Source organism: Vigna umbellata, chromosome 1 (assembly GCF_029865625.1).
Source record: "Vigna umbellata cultivar VRB3 chromosome 1, Vumbellata_1.0, whole genome shotgun sequence".
NCBI classification, from domain to species: Eukaryota; Viridiplantae; Streptophyta; class Magnoliopsida; order Fabales; family Fabaceae; genus Vigna; species Vigna umbellata.
Window position 1 is genome coordinate 45000870 of NC_142165.1, and position 26159 is coordinate 45027028.

The 26159-nt window shown below is 32.6% G+C and overlaps 3 protein-coding genes across 6 annotated transcripts; all 3 read left to right on the forward strand.

The window, feature by feature from the left end:
• Positions 1 to 4638: 4638 nt before the first annotated feature.
• On the forward strand, positions 4639 to 9110 carry LOC124834418 (RING/FYVE/PHD zinc finger superfamily protein). 3 transcript variants are annotated; one of them, XM_047309099.2, is made up of 5 exons: positions 4641 to 4923; positions 5123 to 5167; positions 5309 to 6494; positions 8072 to 8146; positions 8707 to 9110. In XM_047309099.2, exons 3-5 carry the CDS (start codon positions 5604 to 5606, stop codon positions 8821 to 8823), a joined length of 1083 nt encoding a protein of 360 aa, XP_047165055.1. In that variant the 5' UTR covers positions 4641 to 4923; positions 5123 to 5167; positions 5309 to 5603; the 3' UTR covers positions 8824 to 9110. The 3 variants fall into 3 exon arrangements, with proteins under 3 accessions (XP_047165056.1, XP_047165055.1, XP_047165054.1); XM_047309098.2 differs by lacking the exon at positions 5123 to 5167; XM_047309100.2 differs by lacking the exons at positions 5123 to 5167; positions 8072 to 8146; positions 8707 to 9110 and adding an exon at positions 6735 to 8065 and having other exon boundaries at positions 4639 to 4923.
• A 4138-nt stretch (positions 9111 to 13248) lies between these two features.
• Positions 13249 to 18205, forward strand: LOC124834421 (aldehyde dehydrogenase family 3 member H1-like). 2 transcript variants are annotated; one of them, XM_088103330.1, is made up of 13 exons: positions 13249 to 13267; positions 13649 to 13745; positions 13967 to 14068; positions 14190 to 14433; positions 14603 to 14671; positions 14745 to 14841; positions 15283 to 15489; positions 15728 to 15843; positions 15920 to 16024; positions 16100 to 16272; positions 16357 to 16447; positions 16674 to 16823; positions 17619 to 18205. In XM_088103330.1, exons 2-13 carry the CDS (start codon positions 13708 to 13710, stop codon positions 17850 to 17852), a joined length of 1626 nt encoding a protein of 541 aa, XP_087959456.1. In that variant the 5' UTR covers positions 13249 to 13267; positions 13649 to 13707; the 3' UTR covers positions 17853 to 18205. The 2 variants fall into 2 exon arrangements, with proteins under 2 accessions (XP_087959456.1, XP_047165059.2); XM_047309103.2 differs by lacking the exon at positions 13249 to 13267 and having other exon boundaries at positions 13421 to 13745.
• Positions 18206 to 22527: 4322 nt separating this feature from the next.
• On the forward strand, positions 22528 to 26129 carry LOC124834402 (aspartic proteinase Asp1-like). Its single transcript, XM_047309078.2, has 8 exons — positions 22528 to 23246; positions 23473 to 23590; positions 23737 to 23960; positions 24687 to 24911; positions 25015 to 25153; positions 25373 to 25573; positions 25676 to 25748; positions 25858 to 26129. The coding sequence occupies exons 1-8, from the start codon at positions 23041 to 23043 to the stop codon at positions 25965 to 25967; spliced, it is 1296 nt and encodes a 431-aa protein (XP_047165034.1). The 5' UTR covers positions 22528 to 23040; the 3' UTR covers positions 25968 to 26129.
• Positions 26130 to 26159: the final 30 nt, after the last annotated feature.

Here is a 26159-nt window from a genome sequence, read left to right on the forward strand (position 1 = left end):
TTTGTTTAAAGTTAATTTTGTGTTGCTCCTTTGGAGAGAAAGTTAATTGTAATTGAAATATTGAAACAATAATATTTTACTAAAAGAACACACACACACACCATATTAACTTATCTAAAATCATTTTATTTAATCAATTTATTTTTTAAGCAGGTTTGATATGGTATTTGTTCTCTTTAGTCTATTTGATTTGATGGACTTGAATATTCATTTTGACAACTATAAGCAATACATAATTCCCTTTAAAAGTACCGAGTTATCTATGATATCACGTTTAAGTATATTTTAAATTATTCAAGATACAATCTTTTGTTTGTCTTTACTAAAATCGGAAGAAAATTAGTATTTTGTCTTTGTATTTTAGGTTAAAATGGTTAAGTTACTTCTAGTCTATTAAATTTAGTTATCAACCTTTTAAAATATGTAGATGACCAGGTTGAATGAATTGATGGAAGGTCTAAAAATACACGAGTTGGGAGATGTTTCAGCATCCCAAATAGCTGAGCTTGGCTTCTGAGGTTATTAGAGGCAATGAAAGATGAGAGGGTGAAGACAAGGTTGAATCAACACTGCTGCCAAAGGAAGAGGGTTTGGAGACATTCACACATTTCATATCTAACACCTCACTCATTAGCAATATCGTACATTCACATTTGATAATAAAATATAGGTTCTGAACTATTCTAATACCATATCAAAAGATAAAAAATATATATTTCATTAATATGTATAGTTTACATTTAAAATCACGAGTAATAGAAAAGTCGTTGTGTTACATGTTCATGCCATCATTTGTTGGGTTGGTGTTTAAAATTCATTTTTAAAATTCCACATACACGACAACGTCTAATTTGTTGACATTTGCTTTAGTAAGATGATATGGTTAGTGGGTGGTTTAATGCAAGAATACTTTATATTAGTGAAAACTTTCAATGAGTAATATGATTGTTTTATGGTGTTAGTATGAAAATATATTATGACCATGAAACAAACCATTATTAGGTTACTATTGTTTATGTTGTAACCCGTGCTTTTACTGGTATTTATATATATCTTTCACTGTCAGGGTCATTATTATACATCTTTACTAGTCTTCTCTTTATTTTATTGTCACCACTAATGTCAGAGTAATTTATTTAAATACACTTTATATATTATGTAGTTAAGTTATTAGTTGAGATCATACATCCAATATGATAAGAATTTCCATCTTTATCTTTTTCTTATTATATTTAGATATGCGAAAATGAGTCTTCAAGTCAATCTTATCCACTACAGTTTGGATTTTAGTGTTAATACAATATATAACTAAAAACGTTAAATGTGAATTTTAATCATATAATCATATTATTTTATTACACATCACTAATTAATTATTATATTAATATTATAATTTAACACAAACAAATTCATATTCAAATATTATAGTATTGATATTACTCTTATTCTTATTATTATTATTATAATTATTAACAATGTAGACATTATTATTATTATTAAAATAAACTTAGCATTATTATTACTATTGCTATTATTATTATTAGTTGTAGTAATAGTAGTAACAAATTGTTTTTATATCATAAACTTACTAACAACACCAACAAAAGACTTTATTATTATGATTGTTATTATTATGATTATTGTTATCATTATTAACATTAGCATTGACATTATGTTGTTGTTATTATTAGTAACAAATTATTCTTATACCATAATTTTACTAACAAAATCAACAAAAGACAATGTAAAACATTTTCTTTAATATAATATTGAACTAGAAAGTCTAATTCCAAATTTTAGCAACCACTACACGTCACTAATAATTTATTATATCAATTTTATAATTTAGCACAAATAAACTAATAATTTATTATATAAATTTTATAATTTAACACAAATAAATTCATATCCAAATGTTATTTTCTATAATTTATATTTATCATTAAAAAACAGCAATATATGATTTCATATGCTAATATATTTTAATATATATTTGTCTGTATATATTTGCACAAACTTCTTTTTATAAATTTTAATGTGTTATTTGTTTTAGACACAACCATATATCATAATATACCTACATTTTACTTCAACATTTACATACGTATTTCATTTTAATATAATACATAACTAAAAACTTTAATGGTGAACTTTAATCATATAACCATATTATTTTACTACACATTATAAATCAATTATTATGTCAATTTTATAATTTAACACAAATAAATTTATATCAAAATTTGATTTTTGGGCTTTTCTAATTTCTGATGCAGGTTTTGAATCAGGGAGAATGAACTCATGATTAGGGTCCAAAGGGGTGAATTGCGATTCTGGTTTGGAATTTTTCAGCAGGCACCGTTGCAATTGAACGAGCATGATTGTGGTTGAGGCGAGGTGTGATTTAGGGTTTGATGATTTTGTGCAGGTCGCCATGGCTGTTGAAGGTGCATAGGGAAGGTGGTTCTGCAATTCGGAATGAAGATGGTGCGATGTTCGTGCATGTAGATTGATGGCATGGTGGCTATAGAGGTTTAATTGCGCGAGAATGAACCTATGGTGGCGCTAATGGCGACATGGTGGCCTTGTGGTGGCACTTTGCACTAACCCTTGACTCTTTCCTTTTATCCAATCACTTCAACTTTTAATATTTCCACATACTTTACCAAGTCAATTGACCTGAGTTTGTTATGCAATCAATAATTAGACAACTCACTCACCTTGGTCAGGAGGACAATTACACTATTAGTTTTTCTAACGGGTAAGCAAAAAAGATCAACTTGAACTATTTTTACAAAATATAGGACAACTTTGAAAAAAGGTACGAACACTTGGAACACACCTACCAAAACCTAGGACCCGTATTAAACAAATATAATAATAATTAGTTTTCAATGCAATTTTTTTTAGAAAAAAATAGGGATGAAAAAAATATTAGGTCGAGCTAGTCTGTCAATCCGACCAAAAAAGGTAGGGTGAAAAACATTTTTAACCCAAGAGTCTGAACCAACCTAGCTAAGCCTGGCAGCTTGACAGGCCCGCCTCGCGAGTCATTTGGACTGGCCCGTTAGCCCACTTCATTAAAAGAAATCGGAGTCTATGTCGTGACATTTTATATTAACACAACTTAATGTTGAGGTTTAATACAGCTCAACCAAGATCTGATACAACTTGGCTAAGATATGATAAAGCTCAACTAAGATTTGAAAAAGCTCGAGAACGACAACCTTTTCAACCCGAAATCAGTCTGATAGCCCGTCATCAACCTGTTTTATGTAAAAATGTAAAAAAATTCAATATGTTTTGATGTGATATTGAACTTTTGATGACAAGAAAAAAAACAAGAAAGCCAGTCTGCTTGTCCACCAGCGGGCTAAGTGAGAGTAAAGTTCAATTCATTTTTAATTGATAAAACAATTTGACCTATTTACAAGTTAAATTGACCTGTTTTCTCATCCACATCCACGTGTGTACACAAGAAATCTGATACCAATTATGTTTTAAAATGATATAACACGTTAAATACATACAATTATCTAGTGAAAATTTGAAATTTGATCAATGTCGTTTATTTTTACCCTCTCATGTGTAATTTATCTTATTTTATTATAACCATTTGACTGGTTTTATATTGACTTTAATAGTTTTAAAATAAAAGTAAATAGTTTGGTAGATATTCTAAAATATTTAATACAAATTTAAAATTCTTGTTTTAAATCTTAACTTAGTAGTACTCTATTAAATATAATAATTAATGACATTAAACTATAAAAAACAAATGAAAAAGTCCATTAAAAATCTGGTTTACAACGACGAACCATGTTTAAAAGTCAAAATGTTTGTATAGATTTTAAGGAATAAAGCATATTTTAATATCTTGAAATAGAAAGTCAAATTTTTAATAATTAAGGAGTTATACAGTTTTTTAGTTAAGAAATTAAATAATTATTTTTGGTTAGAAAGATTGTGTAATTATATACTTCATCAAAAAAATAAAAAGTAAAATTGTCTAACGACACAAAAAATATTTATAAAACCAGTATATCATTTTTATATAATAGTATAAATAATCCCTTTAAGAAAAAAGTACAATTTGTTTAAAGTTTTCAAAGCAAGTAAAGTTTAACTAAAATGAGAAGTTATTTTGAAGAAAAAGACTTAAATGTATACAAGTAATTTTTTATTATGGAATAAACAAAAATGACCTTTTATTTAAAAATTCCAAAGAATAATGACTAAATTATATCATATTAAAATCCTTAAACTAAGAGTTAAAATATGTAACTTCTTTCATATTGTTTAAATTTCCCATTAGTGTTTTTTTCCTATGTACCTTCCAATAATTCGTTAAGCCAAAGATTAGAAATGTTGGCAGCATTTCAACCTCACTGAACTGACTGAATGATAAAGGTGAAAATCAAAGTAGAAATTCTCATTAAATAAATCGTTCTCACAACAATTCTAATAATTACTGTAGGAAAAAAAAAGGAAAAGCAAAATACTAAAATGATTGATGTAAGATAGAAAAAAACATTAATGTTAAGGAAGAAGATTTGAGGAAAACAAGGAAAAAATGGTAACACACCAAAATAGAAATAAAAAAAGTGCTTTTATTATATAGATGCGTGATGGTATTGATGTTCGGTAAGGAAAAGGCTAAAAATGGAGAAGAGTGGGTAGACGCAATTGGTATGTATGTATGTTTGTATGTATGCAGTGTCAGAGCGGAAAACGGTGAAAATGTATTATTGAACTGTTTTGTGAAAGAGAAAGAAAGAAAGAAACGATGCGAGCAAAAGATACATAAATAAGAAGATAATTGAAGAGAAGTGTAGTAGCAATAAGTGAGAAGTGAGTGAATGAAACTCACAACACCCAAGACAAGACCCTTTAACGCAAACAACTCAAATCAGTTCTCTCTGGGTAAGTTATTCTTCACTGCTGTCATCTGAATCTTCCAAATTTTTTTCAAATTTATATTATTTGTAAGAGATTTCACTGTTGCCCTTATAAAATCAAACAATTGGGTTTTCTGAATTTTGCTTCTTTCAATTGTGGGTGCCTCCTCCGCCGCCCCATTATCACATTCTCAGTTGTATGCTAATTTTAGTCTATTCTTCAGATTTATTCTACAATATTCGCTCAATGACAAAATCCAGCCTCTGGGGTACATAAATATTGAATTTTGAATTTCCCTTGGAATTTTAGACTGCTTCACTCTTCATGTTTTGTTTATTTGTTTATTTTTTATAATTCAACTAGAGATTATGACACTGAATTGCAATTAACATACATATACTTGTTTCAGGTTACAGAAGAACTGCATCTGCGGCATTGAATTTTCTGAATTCTTCTGGATAATATTTAGTCCACTCTCGTTCCATTGTTTTCTGCTGAGGCATCTGGTTTAAAATTGAAGTCAAACCATGTTTTCTGCGAATGGTTGTTGTTTTTGTGTGTTGGAATGCTAGTTTTTTTCTTGACGATGATTCTCGGTGCAGAAGAAGGGTTTGTGTACTCAATTAAGTTAATCTTATTGAAGTAGAAGAATGGTCTAATAATCTGAAAGGTGAATTTTGTGTCTGAGTCTGAAGACTGATCAGATGGGCAGAGAAAATGATTCAGCAAGGACAAAGGAAGAAGTTAGTGACGATGGTTCCTCGAGTGTTGAGAATGGGGATTTAGAGTCTCATGCTCGAATTAGTCTGGACAAGGAAGGCTTGGAAACTTGTCGTGTGTGCCAATGTACTGAATCTGATAAAAGGGCAGATGCGGCGCTAGAATTTTTGGGCATCACCCCAGGTTCAGAATTGTATAAAAGCAAGGGGGAAGTAGGGTGTGATGGCAATGGAATTCCCAGAAATATGTCTCTTAACAGAAACATTGAAAAAAATACAGGGATGGTGGAATTTGTAAGCCCTGATGGGGAGGTTTTCATATGTAAAAGCGATTTGGAACTCGGTTTGTCTCATCAAGATAAACTAGTTGAACTTGGATGTTCTTGTAAAAACGATCTTGCTTTAGTACATTATGCTTGTGCACTCAAGTGGTTTGTCAACCATGGATCTACAATTTGTGAAATATGTGGACATATAGCAAATAATATCAGAGTTTCTGACTTCAATAAAGTTGTTGGTGCTTTGAAGGAGTATGAAGTATTGAGGGAAAGAACCGCTAGTGGTGATCCTGGTCCAGCACAAGCTCGTGCAAATGCTGGTGTGGACCCTGATGCAGTGGCTGCTATTCGGAGGCAACGGCTAATTGAGATTGCACTGTGGTTTTGTCCTCATAATAGCAGTACCAATAACAACGTTAGCAATGTGGACACAGTCTCACAGGTTGCTTCTGAGCAGCCTTTGAGTATTGTTACTGAAGATGCTGTCCCTGTACAAAATACTGCAACTAAATGGGCCGTGGAGGGTACAGGTATCCTGCTTGCTACGGGACTGCTTACCATCACCCTTGCGTGGCTTATAGCCCCTCGTGTTGGAAAGGTATGTAAAATTATCTGTTGGAAGTCTCACATCGACTAAAGATAAGGTTAATTTATAATATATAAGTGGGTGCAAATTTCACCTTACAAACTGATTTTGTGGGATTGAGTTAGGCCTAAAGTCCACTTTTTAACATGGTACATTATTGCCTTTTCTTTGCCCTGTACATGGATCAAATACCTTGATTGTATACAGCTACTTTTGGTTTACTCTTTAACTTGTGAATTTACAAAATTGTAGGCTTAAACTTTGAAGAGGTTGTGATAGTGATGCATACATCGAGGAAGGTTTAATGAGTTACTCGTACATGAAGCAAATATAATAGTTTGGCTCGCTAACAATTAATTGCTCTACATAATCTGTAGGGCCACCCTTTTCTCATGTGCTTCTTCATCAGCTAGACCAAGTGCTATATACTTTTACATAAGCTGCTTTCATCCTTATTCAATACCAATCTTTTTTAGTAAAAAATACATTGTGGAAAATCAATAGCTGGATTATAACTGGCAAGAATGATGGGAATTATATGGGACAGAAAATTGCTAATGTTCTTTAGTTTGACCACTGAATTGAAATTTAGCCTGGTATTCTGTATAATGATCACCTATATGGGTTTTATGCCTCCATTTAAGACTGGCAAAGGAAAAGGTCATATGGTCATGTGTAATATATAGGTTTGAAGCTGGGCGATTGAGATGCATGATGAAAAGTTCTGTGGTCTGCTCTCTGCTTCACAGTAGTTTAGTTTGGTCTGTTGTATGGGGCAGTTTTGAATATTTTTGGGTTGTATTTGGGAGTTGGGAGGATAAGGGAGCAGTTGATACAAAGGAAAATAAAAGGGGAAATGAGGGAAAAAGAATGAAGGTCAAGTAACCTTTCCTTTATGATAATTCTTTATTTTCCTCCCCGAATCAATAAACTCCCTCACAACGGTTAGGTTTACTCAATCTTACCCTCCATCTAAACACACCCTTTAGAATTATGTTTGAGAATCTCATTTATGATAGAAAGAGGTTGTTAATTATTAAAATTGAATGGTCATTTATCAATGTGGTGTATACTGTGAAGTGTGTTCCTTTTTATGGTTGTTACTATAAGACTTGATGTGTGCACATCTAAGAAAGAAGTATGTCACTTGTCTTTGCGTAGCAAGGTGGATATATTCCTTTTGGACAACTGTTTTTAGCATTACACAGCACTGAGTGTATGCAGGCTTGAACATTTTTTTATGGTTAAGTATAGAGTATGTCACTTGTAGTTTCTTAACTATAAAGACCAGCAAATATATTGAGACTATAATTTTATGAGGGCCCTTTTTGCTGGTCTTCAGTTTGTGTGGTTCAATGTAATGCTTGTATTTTTCAGGGTGCTTTGGTCTCTAAAATTTGTTTTCGTTGTCGATTCTTGGTTACATCGAGAGAGGAACCATTTTGAATGGATAAAGTGATCAAACAACTTTATTGGCTTCTTTTCCTTTTGTTACACTTCCTTGTGTTCTATGTGTGTCTATATATTTCTTATTCCCTATTGATTTGGTTAGAAGTATATGGATAATACAGCCTATGTTTGTTGTCCAGAAAACTGCTAAAAGTGGTCTTCATATCTTACTTGGAGGGGTTTGTGCTTTAGCAGTTGTGGTTTTCTTCCGCTTTGTAAGTACTCTGTCCCTTCCTTTTGCTCTCCTTGTATTTTACCGAAAAAGTTTTATTCAGATTTTGTTATGTTTGGATGGATTCACACTTGACTATGTTTTTATCCTACTCGATTGGGATTGTCTTTTAGGAAGATACATGTGGCCTTGTTCCAAAATAAATATAGCAATGCTTTTAAAAACAATTGAAACATAAATGAAGATCCTGACTGATTAAGTTCTCAATTATCAAAGATCTTTGAATAGATGAATGCATAATTTCCAAATTTTGGATTGGATTATCCTCTTATCTTTTGTCCCAACAATTAGTACTCTTGTTGAGAGGGTTGGCCACGGAAAGGACTACCTCACATTGAGTAGGATAAAGTACTTTATGAAGTACTTTAAAAAGCCTTGAGGTTCTCTCCCTTAATTGACTAGTATTTATGGTTGTACTCTCTTCTTGTGCTTAAAAATACAATACATGCTTGATCTCAGTGGCATATTCATAACTGCGCTTTTTTTATTTGAAATCCTGGTGTTAGAGTCTGACTGGTTTATTTTGTATACTTGTTATTGCAGTTTGTGCTTACCAGAATCAAGTATGGACCTGCACGTTATTGGGCAATCTTGTTCGTTTTCTGGTTTCTTGTGTTCGGAATATGGGCTTCAAGAGCCCATGGTGCACATACAACATGATCCCTTAGTACTGTTTAGATCTCTGTTAAGTCTTTTGTCCCTCTCCAACAAAAAAAAAACTTCACTTCCTTCCCATCTCTTCTTCATTCCTTGCCATCTTGAATTTTGAGATTTTGAATATATTCATTATGATACGACTTGTAAGTCTATAGATTCGCATATCTGTTCAGTGTAAAATAACAATTACGTTGTTTGCAAGCTAGATTTCTCAATGCTCACGTAGAGGATGTGGATGAACATGTGCACTTTTTCATGAATATAATGAGAATATGTCCTTGTTTACTGTATGAGTTTTATGTGCTGCACTGATATTTCAGTATATATGTTGTCTTTCTTTCTTGATTGTGGCAGAGTAAAAGTCATCCCATATGCAGTTCTGGACTTGAAGATGTCAATGAATGAATGATCAAATAACGCTTCCCTTTGGATCTGCATTTATGTCTAAATTCTTATCAGTTCCACTTTTTACATTATTCTGATTCAATGCCTATTTTCGATGTGTCAACAATTTTGGTTGCTTGCACATGATACTGTATTTTTGGTTACTTCCATTAACAAGCTCATTCCAACACCATTTTTATATATTTAAATGACCAATCAAAATTCTTAACAAATTAGTTAGAGAAACAAAAAATTAAAATAATGTGGAAGAAGAGGGGTTTATTTGAATACAACATGCAATCTCCATCTTTTCAAAAAGTAAGTTATCCATATACTTGAAAAAGGATTTAACATGGTGAACAAAATAGTACCTGGCTGATACAAAAACTGAGGCAGAAATTAATGTTTCCTTTCTGCAATTCACGCATGTGATCAATCATCAAGACGTTAACTGCTTATGGTACATTTCCAAAATCTAAGGATGGTATTCTCGGGTCTCAGAATCCAAATTATCTGTTGAGTTTTTTATGTTGTCTCTGCCGAACCTGCCTTCAAAATATACTGATATGATGTGATATATGATTTTTTTTTAATATATCTTAAAACATTAAAATTAATATATTGAAGATTTTAAAGAAGATAACACAAAAGATTAAGCTGAAAATCCAAAATCCTATTGTGTCTAGTCAACGTACTTTCCATTTATTACGAAATTAAAATTTTAATGTCATAATCAATTAGATTCATTAACTGTATGTTAAAAAGTAGATTAAGTCTAATTTAATATGGTAAAGATATGTTTGTAAAGTGAGGTTTACATCCATTTATTATATATTATAAGTTGATTTTATTTCTAATTTATACATTTTGTGAGACTAGATATTAATGGGTGGTCCAATAACAATCCGATAACGGGTGAAACAATATGCACAACAAACAACAACAATTATTGTTAGGATAAACTATAATCTGACTCTGATACCATGTTAAGAAATGAACTTTAAGCTTAATTTAACCTCATAAAATCAAATAAAGTTTGATCTATTTATATATTATAAATCGACTTTAACGTCGAATTACCTTTAACAATTACGCTACCATAAAAAAAATTAAAAAAAATGTGAAAAAGTAATTCTTGACCTCATTATCCGAAAGACCTGTAAAAGTTAGACTAATTCAACACCTTTCCGTACCATTGTTTCTTCCTTTCCCTTTATAATTAGTGGGAGAAAACTGCTCAAACTAAGTCAGCATTCTGAATTAGTTGATTTTTTTATGGATGATAGTGTTTGATGCCCTACACAAACTTTACAGCAGTGTGGAGAAATAGGAATCTATGTATCTGATAACAAGGTTGGGATTGGAGCTGGGCTAGGTGTTATCGATAGTAGTGGAGAACCACTTCACTTTACATTAATAAATAATTATAATAATAATATAACTGTTTAGGATAAATGTTGAAATAGTAGATTTAGGAGTTATTGGATATATATAATCTTCTTTATCCAATGGAACTCTCCAAATATCATATGAATGACTTGATTGAATAGGGAGCCATTTTGTCCATTAATACTTTAATCTTGAGAAACATAAGTGGAAGGTAGAAAAGCAGACTGAACTTTACAAATCTATTCAACTATATTTCATATAATAAAAAAAACTTCAGAATTTGTGTAAAAACCACTTGAGTGATTCTCCCTGTACCTCACCCACTTCGTCCTGCACTCCCAATTTTACTTCTTTGCCCTTTATTTAACAAAAAAGTCAAAACTTAATTAATGAATTTATTTTTGTTAACCACCAACCATTTTCCTAACTGCCAACCACAAAAATATCTTTTGGGTATAAACCCTCAGGTGCGTCCTGTTCTTCGTTTTCACTATAGCAAGTCAAGCATTGTTATTTTTCTTCACTCCTTTACTGTGTATTGAGTTGGTGGTTATCATTCTTGGGTGGTAGTGCTGGGTGTGTTGGGAGATTTGGAGATCTGCTGTGACATTGTTCGGCGAGAAGAAGAAGACAGGTACGTTTGGCGGAATCTCGTAGCCGCACTTCGAGGTGCGGAAAGCAGTGGCCGCACTTCAAAGTGCGCTTTTTATTTCTTAGGCCGCACTTTGAAGTGCGGTTTGTCATATGTATTTTTAATTTTTTTTTTATTTCATGCATGCTTTTTTTGTTTAATTTTTTTTGTTTTATTTCATGCATGCTTTTTTTATTTAATGTTTTTTGTGTTATATTCCTGTAATGCTTTTTTTTTATGTTTTTTGTATTATGTTATTATTTTTTATTACAAATAAATCCAAAATAATATTTAACATTACAGATAATAATTATTATTTAATTCAATAAACAATTTCATAAAAAATTAAAAAACTTAAATAAAATTAAATACATAATAAATAATATAGTACGAAAATAATAATATGTTGAAAAATAACAAATTCAAGAAAATTTAACAAAAAAAAGAAAATAATTCAAAATATATTAAAACAAAACATTTTATTTAACAACTAATATAAAAAATTAAATTTATTATACTAACCTAATAAAATAAATATATACTAACTTAATAAAAAAATTTAAAAACCTAATAAAAAAATTCATAAACCTAATAAAAAAATTCATAAACCGCACTTTGAAATCTGACGGATCGAAATGCGGTTCTATTTGCACATTTCCGCACTTCCAACTGCGGACGTCTCTGACCGCAACTCCAACGGCGTTTAAGCTCTCCGGTAAACGAACGAACCGAACCGACGCACGAAGCGAACACCCAGGCACCCAGGCACACATGCACATGCATATGACAGCAAACAAAACAAAGTAGATGCAATGGTACTAACCTGGACGCCAGAGATCTGTGAGGCCACGACAGGACGAACGCAAAACGTGGCAAGGACGAACGCAAAAGGGACGAAAGCAGAGTCTTGGCACGAAGGACGAACGCTTGCACAAGAGGGAGGGCGGAGACAAAATACAGTGGTGGTAGAGGATACAGGGGAGAGAAGAATGGGGGAGGAAGACAGAGAGAAAAAGAGGGAGGGGTGATTTGGAAATGGGTGTAGGGTTTGAGTTTGAAATGCGACAGGGAAGAGTTAAAGTTTTAGTCAAACTTTTTAAAAAGGGTTAAATATGTTTTTAGTCCCTAAACTATTGGCCGTTTCTGGTTTTCGTCCCTCTTCCAAAGTAAGGTACAATTTGGTCCTCATTCTTTAGAAAAACGTTTGTTTTAGTCCTCAAAATTTTGTTTTTAGTCCTCGTTTTAGTCCTCAAAACGTTCGTTTTTTCGACTAAAACGAACGTTTTTTTAAAGATTGAGGATTAAATTGTACCTTACTTTGGAAGAGGGACGAAAACCAGAAACGGTCAATAGTTTAGGGACTAAAAACATATTTAACCCTTTTAAAAATCAATTTTGACTGTGCAAAGGCTATATTTGGAATTAAATTATATTTTGGAGGTGCAGGACGAAGTGCGTGAGGTGCAAGAAGAATCACTCAAACCACTTTGGTCATCAAATTGAAAAGAGAATAATTTCTTGGATTTTTTATTTTATTTTTATTTTTCTAAAACCAAATAAAATTCACAAGAAACGTATCTTTGTCTTTGATATAAAGTACTGAAGATACTATCAAACAAAGTCAAAGAAAAAACGTAATTAAAAAAAAATAGACTGATACCTGAGTTAATAGTTATAGTAATTAGCAATAACACGATTAAATATATATTTAATTTTATCATAAATTTCTTGAAATAGCTAAATCCTAAATATTAATGGTATGACATAATCACAAAGCTAAAAATGTGTTTTTGAAATGCGAGGGATAAAGTAATGGTTTTTTTAGGGATAAAAATTAATTTATCTTAAATATAAAGATTAATGCCTAATTAATGATTAAAAAACATCAAAATTATAGTGTGGCCCCATTTTAATGGTGCGGTGTGGGCAGATACGGGTCCATTGCGTGAAAAAGGTGCACATGTACAAAGGCAGTGTCATGTGTCGTGATTCTGACCTTTCGTCTTCAACTAGCACAGTAAACACATTTGAATTTGTATGAAGGTATGTGTCACCCTTGATCCATCTTTACTCATTTTACTGGCTTTGATTCAGTGACAGATGCATGATGAATGATGAATGATGCATGCTGCATGGAACGGTTAGGATTCAAGAGATCCATGTGGGTTCTGTACCACATAAAATCCAACCCATTCCATTACCAAACATTACTTCTCTACGCAAGATTGTTTTTTTTTTTTTTTAATTTTTCTCACTGCCAAACTAAAACGTTTCTTTCAATTTTGGATTTTGGCCATGTCTTTGTCAAGTTAGACATGATCAGTACCTAGTCATTAATTGTGTGCCACATTATCTTCGAACTTTTCCATGGCTGAGAACTCACTCTGGTTATGCTTATATACATGTAAATGCAAGTTAATGCAGATTTTGAAATTTTAGTTTTGGACATCACTACCAAAGATTTATCTGCTTCTTGTCCTACCATGAAAAGCCTCTGCCTTGGGCCGTTCCTTGCTGTTAGGTGCGTGTTTTATTTTCTTCCACCTTTTGTATTCATTAAGGCGGTGATTGTTCATGTGATTTTTATTTATTTTGTGATATGAAAACAAGATGGTCAATGCAACTTGATGGGAAGTATAATCACCCAAAATAATCATAGAATTGCTGAATTTAAGTTGGAAAAAAAACTGCAATTTTCATCGTAATTGGTGGGCTTCTTATCCTAGTTCTTATAATTAACAGTGACCCAGTTAGTTCAAGAGCCTTTGGAGGCCATATAACCAGAAAGTGCTTCCCCAAGCAAGTTCATTTCCACTCCCGTTCTTTTGTTTTCTCTTCAATCTTGTAAGCCCTCTCTTGCCCTCCACCTTTTTTGGTCATGAGGTGTTCTAATTGTATTTGCTCAATTATGATGTTCTTTTTATGTGGTTTGGTTGCATGTATATATATGGTTTATCTTGTGAAGATGTTCTGCAACTCTATCAGTATTGCCAGAATTAGAAGAGAAGCAGATATTTGATGGAGAGAAGGCTAATTTGCTTGTTAGAGATCTCAGAAAGTGCTTTGATTCAGGCAGGACAAAGAGTTATGAATGGAGGGTTTCCCAGTTGGAGGCCATTATTAAGATGTTAAAAGAGAAAGAAAAGGAAATTACTGAAGCTCTATATAAGGATCTTGCTAAACCTCAACTTGAAGCATTTATATCTGAGGTCTTCAATTTCCTGCTTCTGTTATGCATTAGTTTATGACATTCTTTACATTTGCTTTTTCTCGATTCCCTTTTGTCATGATGCCATTTACTGTTTCCATTTGTCCGGTAGTCTTGTCAGCCTCACTATCGTCATGGTCACATCAGATTTGATGTAAGTGTTTCTGCAGGTTTCCCAGGCAAAATCCTCATGCAGTGAAGCACTTAAGGAGCTGAAACAATGGATGAAGCCTGAGAGGGTAAATTGCAAGACGAGCAATAAGTTCCAACATAGTTTTCTTAATTAACAACCAAATTTCTTTTACTTTTTAGGTGAGTACTTCAATCACGACATTTCCATCATCAGCAGAGATTGTGCCAGAACCGCTGGGGGTTGTGTTGGTTATCTCAACATGGAACTTTCCTTTCTGTATGTAAATGTTCCCTTTTCATTCTATTCACATATCTATACAATGTTTGGTTATAGTGAAGAACAAATTTTCTTCGTCTCAATCGTTTTCGTCATCATGGAGGACTTCTTTGGGATGTGTTACTGTAAATACAAAACTTTCGCACACTTTTCTTTCTGTCAAAATTCAAATTTCACCAGTTATATCAAGCTCTAAAATTCTCTCTGTTCTTTGTATGTGAATTTGGCCAACGTTTCTGGCCACTTGCTTAAATTTTCAATAAATTAGAGCCCAGTCTGTGATACTTGTTCATTCTTCTCAATATCACCACAGTCTTCCGGTATTCATCAATGTATTCATATACTTTTTTTTGGAGGATGATGCTTACTCTAATTTGTTGACTTAGCTTCTTTTGTATGTCCTTTTTTTTCCATTAATTTGTTTTTACTTCCTATATTCAGTGTTATCAATGGATCCGGTTATTGGAGCCATTTCTGCGGGTAATGCAGTGGTCCTTAAACCATCAGAAATTGCTCCAGCAACATCATCACTTCTTGCAAATTTGGTCGAACAATATTTAGACAACTCTGCCATCAGAGTTGTTGAAGGAGCTGTTCCTGAAACAACTGCACTCCTGGAGCAGAAATGGGATAAGATACTTTATACAGGTAACTTGTCTTCTGGTATTTATCCATATCCTACAGCAAATAGATTCATTTTAAGATGCCTGAAATTTGAATCTGATTAAAGCTGTTTCATATAAATGTCTGATCCTATTAACACTTATTATAAGTTGTGTCCAGAAATTTGAGTTAACACAGTTGAAATTTTCGTTCTATAATTAACAAGTCAAATGTATGTAGCTCATTTATAAGGTTCCATGCATAATCAACCCGTTTTTTGCAGGTAGTGCTAGAGTGGGTCGGATTGTCCTGGCTGCGGCTGCAAAGCATCTTACACCAGTGATTCTAGAACTTGGAGGAAAGTGCCCTGCTGTTGTTGAATCAGATGTCAACTTACAAGTAACATCTTTGAAGGATCTCCTGATTTACCCATCGAGTAACATATTTTCATTTATAGCAATCATTGAATTTTCAGGTTACTGCTAGGAGGATAATAGCTGGCAAGTGGGCATGCAACAGTGGGCAAGCATGCATTGCTGTTGATTATGTCATCACAAGAAAAGAGTTTGCTCCAAAGCTGGTAAGGTTGCCTCAAAAATACAAAATGCTGTGCACTATTAAAATATATTACTCTTGATGAATTCTCACTCAACAGATAAGTGCCTTAAAAGAAGAATTGGAACAATTTTTTGGTAAAGATCCATTGGAATCAAAAGACATGTCACGGATTGTGTCTTCTAACCAGTTTGCGCGGCTTGTGAAACTCTTGGATGAGGATAAGGTATCTGACAAAATTGTTTTAGGAGGTCAGAGGGATGAGAAGAAATTGTGAGTTGCATTCCTTTTTTAATTTTATGATTGGAATATTACTTATAAGATATCATAACATCAGTTTCTTCCTTTATATTGCAGAAAAATTTCCCCAACTATCATATTAGGTGTTCCTGAAGATGCTTTGGTAATGCAGGAGGAGATATTTGGGCCAATATTGCCAATCATCACAGTGAGTAATAGTTCACTATGAAAAAGTACAGTTTTAGACATGTTGACAAGGATCATGGTTCATGGTTCTTGGTAATTATTCTTGATGCAGTGAAAACATGTTCCATCTCATTTATGACATTTTTTTGTTTTCCTTTTCTAGTTGATAGTGACCATTGTTTGATTCCAACTCTTTTAAAATGTTTCTTTGTACTTAGCATAGAATTATTATAATTATATTTTTGCAGGTAGACAACATAGAAGATTGCTACAGTATAATCAAATCAAGGCCAAAACCTCTTGCTGCATATCTCTTCACAAACAATGAGCAGCTGAAGAAGGATTATGTGGATAAGATATCGTCAGGAGGGATACTCATCAATGACGCTGTCATCCATGTAGTTATCCTCTTCCTAAAATTCACACATGAAAAATTGTCATTTGCTAGCATAATATTTCTTTTCATAATTTTATATACAGAAGCAAAAAGAAAAGTTCCGTCTCTTTATTTGACATCTTTCATTGGCATACATAAAGTTATTGAACTTAGTTTGAGAGAATTTCTGATGGTTGGCTGATATAAGTTGCTTGAATCAATGAGTGAGGAAAGCCATTGATTTTATCATTCTGGAACAAATAATCCTTTAATATCTTCAGAGGAATATAAATCTTAAAAATAAATGTCAAAGTTGAAGTGTTTTTTTTGGAGTACGAACTATTAAGTTTTAGCTATACAGTTATATTTATGATAGAGGATGAACATTCATAAGAAGCTATACTAAGTTTCAATATTTTTGCTAGGTCAGAGTTGAATCTCATTTTTGTCTTAAAACATGAAGTGGCTTATGTCAAGCATTGATTCATAGATTCAAATAACACAAGAAGACAAAATGAAACAACAAAATAATAAAAACATAAGAATCACATGCACTAATTATAAAGAGTTAATGGTGAGAGTATAAAAGCATTAGAACAAGTAAAATAAAATTGTAGTCTAAAGAAGTAGAAAAGATGGAAAAGAAATAGAAATGGAGAACATGCTACTTGAGACTAACCCAATATAAATGCATCAGAGAATCACCTCTTATATTCCAAGAATTTCAAGATAAAACTCAAAAGAAAAAAAAATCACTCTCATAATAGACAAATGTTCTAAAATGTGTTAATATGTAGACACTTGTGTATGGTTGCAGGTTGCAACTCGTGGTTTGCCTTTTGGAGGAGTTGAAGAGAGTGGAATGGGTTGTTACCATGGAAAATTCTCTTTTGATAGTTTCAGTCATAGGAAGTCAGTTCTCTATAGAAGTTTTGATGCAGATTCATCCATAAGGTACCCCCCATACACACCTGAGAAGGAAAAATTATTGAAGGCCGTTATCAGTGGCAATATTGTTCAAATAATTCTTGCTCTTTTTGGATGGTCTTAAGGAGAAGGAATGATAGGGTTCCTTTTAAAATGTTCATGAATTAGGAAGTCCTAAAATAATGTGTTTGGGAGCAGTAACTTGTGGCTTCCAATTTGGTAAAAGTGGCAAAATTAAATTACAATTTTTCCCCACAAGTTTTCAATCTCATGAATTTGTTCTTTGATTGCCATTAAATTATTGATTGAGATATCAAACATAATATGCCTGCTTTGATAGAAAAGGGTGTGGCAACACAGCATAACATGAATGCAACTTTTGTTTTTTGTTTTTCTGTCACCAAAATTGGAGTGTCAGTGATCATATCAGGTATTACTGTTAAAAGTAAGTTGAAAACTTCAAGAAAAGGTTGGATACTTTCGTGTGTGTTTCCTTTCTCTGGTACTTTTTGTTGTCAAATATCTTGGTGTCATGATAAAAATATTATATATTATGCGCAAATGCAGTTTAATTGATATGTTATAATTAATCAATTTGTTTGCAATGTATAGTAATTATTGTTTGAGTTGAAATAGAAAGAGGTTGAAATTAGGTAAGCAAATATATCTTCTATCATTCAAGAATAAATTAATTATTCATTGTTACTATACTTAACTTATTTATCATGTAAATGTTGCAATTTTCATGAACGCATAGTCGTTGAACTCAGAAGCACGTGGACAATGTATTTTATTGATTTTATAACCCTTTAAGATAATAAAAAAGTAAAATAATTTTTACAATTCATTGTTTTTATATACAATCATTTTTTATAAGTTCTTTAATCCTTTATGAATTTAAAGATAAACTTAATATTTTTAAAATAGTGGACATTTTTAATCCTTTCTGAATATAATTCTTACGAAAATCATCGACAAAAGCACTTCAAAAATGAACAAAAAATTCTTAGAAGATACCGGCAATGATTATTGTAACGTTTCAGATTATATATAAATATGTAATATAGCAGTTTACATTTTTAATATAAGAGAACAGTTAAAATAAGACGATAAATAAAGTATTAAGGTTATAGTTATTTCAAAAGAAGTCATAATTTAAAACTTAAACACGATAGAGTATTTCAAAATGATAAGGAACAATTAAGAGTCCTAACTAGACTAAACTGCAACATCATCTCCCTCCAAAGTCTACTGCAGAGACACCTCATCCACCTCTGCTCACATCCAAGTGGATGATCGTTGCAAAAGAAAAGCACACACAAGCAAAACACAAAACAAAAGCAAGGGTGAGCTAGGTATACAAAAATAATGTTATAACAATCACACACAATATGCAATTAAAGATAGATATACTAGACTACACCAACATAACTTGTTGCACTTGAACTTGACTCGTCCGGACTTAGAATGATTTCCGAGCTATGGCGGGTCATGCACTCGTGGTGGCCTTTACTGCTTTGCAAAGCCATTGCCAATGAATTTCATCCTACCACACTCACAAGATTAGTCCGTTATCACTCACCTTGGGCCATACTGGAAGCACCCAAGACTAGGACCTCTTGCTACTCCTCACCACATGGATCAATCCTCTCTACTTGAGAATGAAAGACCATTGGAGCGTCAGGAAAACCCCCAAGACTGAGCTACCATGCAAATCATTCTAAACACTAAGGGCACCACCATGAATCTTCTCCTTAAAGATCATGAAATTACGTCCAATAACATAGGGCACCACCATGTAACCTCCCTTTGAGATCCATGGAATTACGTCCAATAACATAAGGCACCACCATGTAACCTCCTTTGAGATCCATGGAATTACGTCCATCAACCATACTTTTAAAACCACATACTTTCAATCACCAAACATGTCTCATACACTCACATACTTTCAATATAATCACATTACCACCATCATACTATGCATTCCAATCATTCCACACACTTAATTCAACCAAAGCAAGAGTAAAAAAGGAATCTGGACTCAAAGGATTCGCTCAGCACACACCATTCGCAAGGCAAGACAGGATCTTCTCGCACAACGCACCCTCACTCACAAGGCGAATTAACTCGCTGAGGTGCCAGACCTCATGTCTCTCGCATAGCGCACCCCTTTCATTCGCTATTCGAATTAACTCGCTGAAGCTAGAGGCCTCAGGTCTTTTCGCATAACGCACCCAGGTCGCTATGCGAGAGCTTAAACAGAGAGCACACCCCCAAACCTCTTCGCTTTGCGCCCCTCTCGCTCTTCAAATTAAAAGGGCAGTGGTTCCAGACCACCACTAGTCGCATAGCGACAGGATTCGCCGAATCCACAAATAAAGAGTAGCACCCTCTGGTCATTCGCACAACGCACAAGCTCGCACAGCGAATGACCCAGACAGTGAGCACCCTCTTACAGGGTCTCGCTATGCGAGACAATTTGCATAGCGAGACTGCATAATCTGCAGAACGCAAGTTCCGCATAATTATGCAACTCACACACCCTTAACCAATTCTAGGCCCTTTTATCAACTTCTAACACCCCACTTCATGTATTAAGCTTAATTAAACTTGCCTAGATGATCCTAACTCTCCCTATTACTAATATAAAGTGATTAAGGTTAAGTTTTATCTTTTAAAACATCAATTTCTACAACATAAGGACCCAATTTCGATTTTACCATTTCTAACAGGTTTTAGGCCAGCTTTATGATCCTAACAAGTCACAGATGACTTGTCTAAGATGTCCCAGCAATCCAAATGTGTCCAGAACCCCTACTTCCCAAATCACCACCTCACTTTCCCTAAATTGACCTAAACCACTACCAATTTACTCAAAAGAGTGCATAGTTCCCTTCCCTTCCCTTCCACTTGATCACCCATTCAACAAAATACTATATATTTTCTACTTTACTTAAATATTATTGATTACCAAATTGTTATTATAAAATTGGTTTAACGTCCCTAAAAACTCTTTTCCTAATATTTTAAAATCTATTTTATTATGTTATTTAATTTTAGATTTAATTATTCTCTTTGTTCTCATTTTAGGTAAAAAGTTGATTTACTTTTGTTTTTTTTTTCAATTAAATAACTAACTTTTTAAATGATTTAATTAAGTCATTTTTATTAATATCTTACAAACATTTTAAAGACACGAGACTTGTTAGTTTGTGGTTTTTTTATTTTATTTTTACTTAAATATTAATTTAGTTCTTATATTTATTGAGTTAATTTGGTGGTCTACTTTCTATGGTTAATTTTCAGTTTTAGTTAATTTAATTTTTTTTACCATCGTCGTTTAAATACTTAATAATATGAACAAATATTTTAAATATCAATCGTAATTCTTTTTTAATTTTAGAAAAAAAAATTATCTACATGTTAAGTTAACATGTGCCACATGAAAACAACATTAAATGTGTTAGTATTTTATATTTAATTTAATTTCTATATTTATTTTTTTCAGTTCATTTTCAGTTTATTTTAAAATGAAACAATTTTGTCTCTTTTTAAATTAAGACGAAATAAATCAAAGTTTCGAAAGACGAAACCAAAATCATCAAGAAATATAGACCTATTTAACTCTATAATAAAAGAAGATAGTTTTATAGACATTGATATAATGATTATTATCTCCATATATTATTGAGAAATGAAAGTTAATTTATATTGGTTTATAATCTATTATTTCTAAAAAATATATAAATATTGGTTTTATAAAAAGTTATTTAAAATAATTTTTTAATTGCAAACTTTAGATACATAATTTTATTATTTTGAAAAGTTAAGAATATAATATAGGTTGAATTTGTTAAACAAGGTAATTTCAAAAGAAAAAAAAGGTGTTAAAAATAAATAATTTTTTATAAGTCCAAAAATTATTATATTTGAATAATTGTAAAAGTATATTTTCTTTTAATTATGAAAGTTTTTATAAATTTATTTTGATAAACTATTTAAGAAATATTATATATAAATAAGTTTTTAACTTATTTTTAGTTTTTACATTTAAAACATAATAAACATGTTTTAGTTTAAAAAAATGGATTTTTCTCAAAATATTATCTATTAAAAAAATCAAATAATTTTTTTATTTAAAACCATGTTAATATAATAAACATTTTCATATATCAAAATTGAATAAAAATACACATAATTTTATATATAAAAATAAATGTTAAAATAATTATATAATTTAATTTAAGAATGCATAACATAATTTTATATATACAAATAAATGTTAATGTAATTATATAATTTAATTTAAGAATCCATAATGGATACGATTAAGTTACAACTCACCTACATTAATACATTAACTTTTTAAATATTATTAAGAATAAAATAATTAATATGTTAAAAGAAGATCCATATTCATCATAACACATGATTTTATAAATATTTGGTTCTATAAAAAAATTGTTTTGGTTATGTGGTTTTTTTTTTTCAGCTCATAAGAACTAGAGTCAAATTTCACAAGTAAAATAGTGAGTAGAAGTACAAATCGTAATGATAAAATAAAATAAAGATTATTACATATTACATGTGTTTATTGGTTTCACATGAAAAGGTAGTAAAAAATTTTTAAAGGACACGTACAAATGGTATATTAAAAACTAAAATATATTATTTTTAAATGTAGAAATTAAAAGTTTGAGTTGTGTTTCATTATAAAAGTTAAAGAAGTGAATAAAAAAATGTAAATGTTGTACTCAACGGGTTAAGATAAAATATATAAAGTTTTTGGCTGCAGTGTTGGAAGGAGACAAGAAAGAAGTTTCCCAGAAGTTATCAAAGAGTTTCAAATCCTGAACGAACACACAACAGTGTTTCCAGTTCCAGTTCCAATTTTTTCTTCATTTACTCAAAAGGGTTGTGATAATTTTTCTGGACAACAAAGTTCAGTGTTGATGCTTCATGAGGAAGAAAGGAACTAGAAGCTACAGCATGAGAAGCAATCCTACTTCCAATTCCAATGCCAAGGTTGTTCTGTTCTTTCCTCCTTCCTCAACACAAACCCAAACCCAATCCTAGGTTGTCACCTATATTCCCACAAACTAACACCAACAATTGAAGCAAAAGCAATACCCACGAATCCCATCCTTCATGGACATGGGCAAAACCAATTCTTTCTACAAGAATCAAGAATTCTGATTTAAACTTAACCCCACCACCACTCTTCACTTTCTTTCATCCATAGATTTAAAAACAAACAAACAAAATAATAAAAGAAATAAGTTTTTGGTTGGATCTAGAGAGAGAAGAGGATGAAGATGGGGAAAGTAGAGATGGTGCTTGCAATGATGGTGTTGTTCAATATGTCGTACTGTTCGGCTTGGTTTGGTAACAGACACAAAAGTGGAAGGAACTCAATTCTCCCAAGTCAAGCCACGTCATCATCATGTCCAAGACTGTTGAATCCTGCTGGCTCTTCTGTTGTGATCCCTCTTCATGGCAACGTTTATCCTGTTGGGTAGGTACATAACTTATTTACAAGTCTTCTTTCTCCGTTCTCTGTGTTGTTTCATGTTATGGGGTTCACTTTCTGCTTCAGAACTTTTCCAAAAGAGTATAGCAGAACAACTTTAGTTATTCTGTGGACATCTATAGCTTGCTTTTTCTAATTAAAGTGAAACATCTTTAGGATATTGATATTCTGATATAAGTCATTTTTTTATTGTTGATTTCAATGTTTACAGGTTCTATAATGTTACTCTCAATATCGGTCAGCCACCAAGGCCTTATTTTCTTGATGTGGACACAGGTAGTGACCTCACATGGCTCCAGTGTGATGCCCCTTGCACCCATTGCTCTGAGGTATTGTTATCACTTCACTACCAAGATGAAAAGAAAACCCCCCATCAATTAATTTTTTAGAATGTGACAGCAAAATGTTTTGAGATTGAAAAGCTCATTCTTGCTTATTGCATTGGTTGAACTGAATTTGTTGCTTATTTTTACAGACACCCCATCCACTCTACAGGCCTAGCAATGACTTTGTTCCTTGCAAGGATCCTCTTTGTGCATCATTGCAGCCCTCTGAAGAGTACATCTGTGAAAACCCTGATCAATGTGACTATGAAATTAATTATGCAGATCAGTACTCAACCTTTGGTGTGCTTCTCAATGATGTCTACCTTCTTAACTTTACCAATGGAGTCCAACTTAAAGTTCGGATGGCACTGGGGTTAGTTTATTACGCAACCTTTGTTTCACCTCCTTTGTCTATGATTGTTTTCTTCTGCATGCTTGCTTTTAGAAAAGGCCTTCAGATAAAACATTCAGCAAAATGATTGTACCAATACAGATGAGAATGATATGGACATAAAATTTTTTGAAACCGTTTCACAACTTATGTAGATAGGTTGAACATGGGTGTTGAAAAATCAGAACTTTAGAGTGGACCCTTGTGGCAACTTTACTAAACTCCATGATGTTAGATGATATCATTCTTTGTGCAAATCACATAAGCACGTACCATTTTTTCCTAAATCGTGTGAAATAAAAGGATTTGATGCAAATGCTTAGGAATTGTAGGCTGTGTTACAGGATGTGCAGTTTCCTAAAAGCTGAACCAGACATGCATGTTATGCTATGTAAAACACTATTTACTAACAATTAAGAGATTACAAATAATTAATGACAGAGAAGTTATGTTTTTCATGATACATTTTTCATTCTGGGATGACTAAAGCTTTTTTCTTTTCATTTTCCAACAAGTTTCTTATGAGTTCAGCAATCCTATATTCTTATGACTTTAGTATTGCCACTGGCCAGAAAGGTTTCAGAAAATCACTCCAATGGTGTTCAGAATGTTGTTGATCATGGCATCTTTACATTGCAATGTGTCAAGCATTTTTGTTGAGACATTCTTAGTAAGCTAATGCACCTCTGTTTTTATTCCTTTCTACAGGTGTGGATATGATCAAGTGTTCTCACCTTCTTCTTACCATCCCTTAGATGGAATACTTGGCCTTGGAAGGGGAAAGACCAGCTTGATATCCCAGCTGAACAGCCAGGGCTTGGTGCGAAATGTGATTGGTCACTGTTTAAGTTCGCAAGGAGGAGGGTATATCTTCTTTGGAAATGCATATGACTCTGCTCGAATCACATGGACTCCAATTTCATCAGTAGATTCGTGAGTACACCTTAAGAAGTCACATCCTCGTTTTACATTCATGTTCTTAATGAATGATTCATGGTTCTATGTACTGATTCAAATCTTTTGTGCTTTGCCTCAGCAAACATTACTCTGCAGGGCCAGCTGAACTCGTTTTCGGAGGGAGGAAAACTGGTGTTGGAAGTCTGACTGCTGTTTTTGACACCGGGAGTTCTTATAGTTACTTCAACTCTCATGCTTACCAAGCATTACTTTCTTGGGTCAGTTAAATGATTTTCACTGTATTCCCCAATTTGAAGTGTTTCAATAGGCACGATGAAACATTTCTTCTATATGATCATGCAAGTTTTGTTGGAAAAATAATAAACTCAGTTCATTCTATGTTCGTAAACATTTAGGTTGACAGTATTTATAATCTTGTGCGAGAAAATAATGCCAGGTTACTTAACATGGCGATTTGTTAAATTTTCCAAATGTAGCTGAAGAAGGACTTAACTGGAAAGCCCTTGAAAGCAGCACCTGATGATCAGACTTTACCTATCTGCTGGCACGGTAGAAGACCTTTCAGAAGCATACGTGAAGTCCGGAAATACTTCAAGCCCGTGGCACTTAGTTTCAACAGTGGTGGAAGAGTTAAAGCTCAATTTGAGATCGCTCCAGAAGCTTATCTCATAATATCAGTGAGTTCTACACTCTAACCTATCAAATATTTCTATTTTTCTCTACTTTTTTGCTGCTATCCCAAGTAATGGATGTATTTCATGTGTCATATGTTTCTCCAGACCCTGGGAAATGTTTGTCTGGGCATTCTAGATGGTTCTGAAATAGGTTTGGAGGAACTGAACCTAATTGGAGGTAGGAATCTTTGTTCTACTGTTACCATCTCTTTTCTTCTGGTTCCTCATTTGGGTAATGGATATTATATAGCGTAGCATTACAATTCTTCTCTTTATTGTTTATGCAGACATATCCATGCAAGACAAAGTTATGGTATTCGAAAATGAGAAGAAGTTAATTGGTTGGGGACCTGCAGATTGCAGCCGTGTTCCAAAATCCAGAGGTGTCAGTATTTGATCATTAAAAAAAAGAAAAAAAGAGTTTAATCATGCATATAGGGTTGGTGTTCTATAATCTAGGATGTCGGTTATATTGGAACATGTTAAGGAGGTCCATCGTTTATTGTTGTATTGTATTGGTGTAACAATCTGATTCCCGAAGTAATTAGTTATCGTATTACATGAGTTAGCATTTAAAAGTAAAACACAA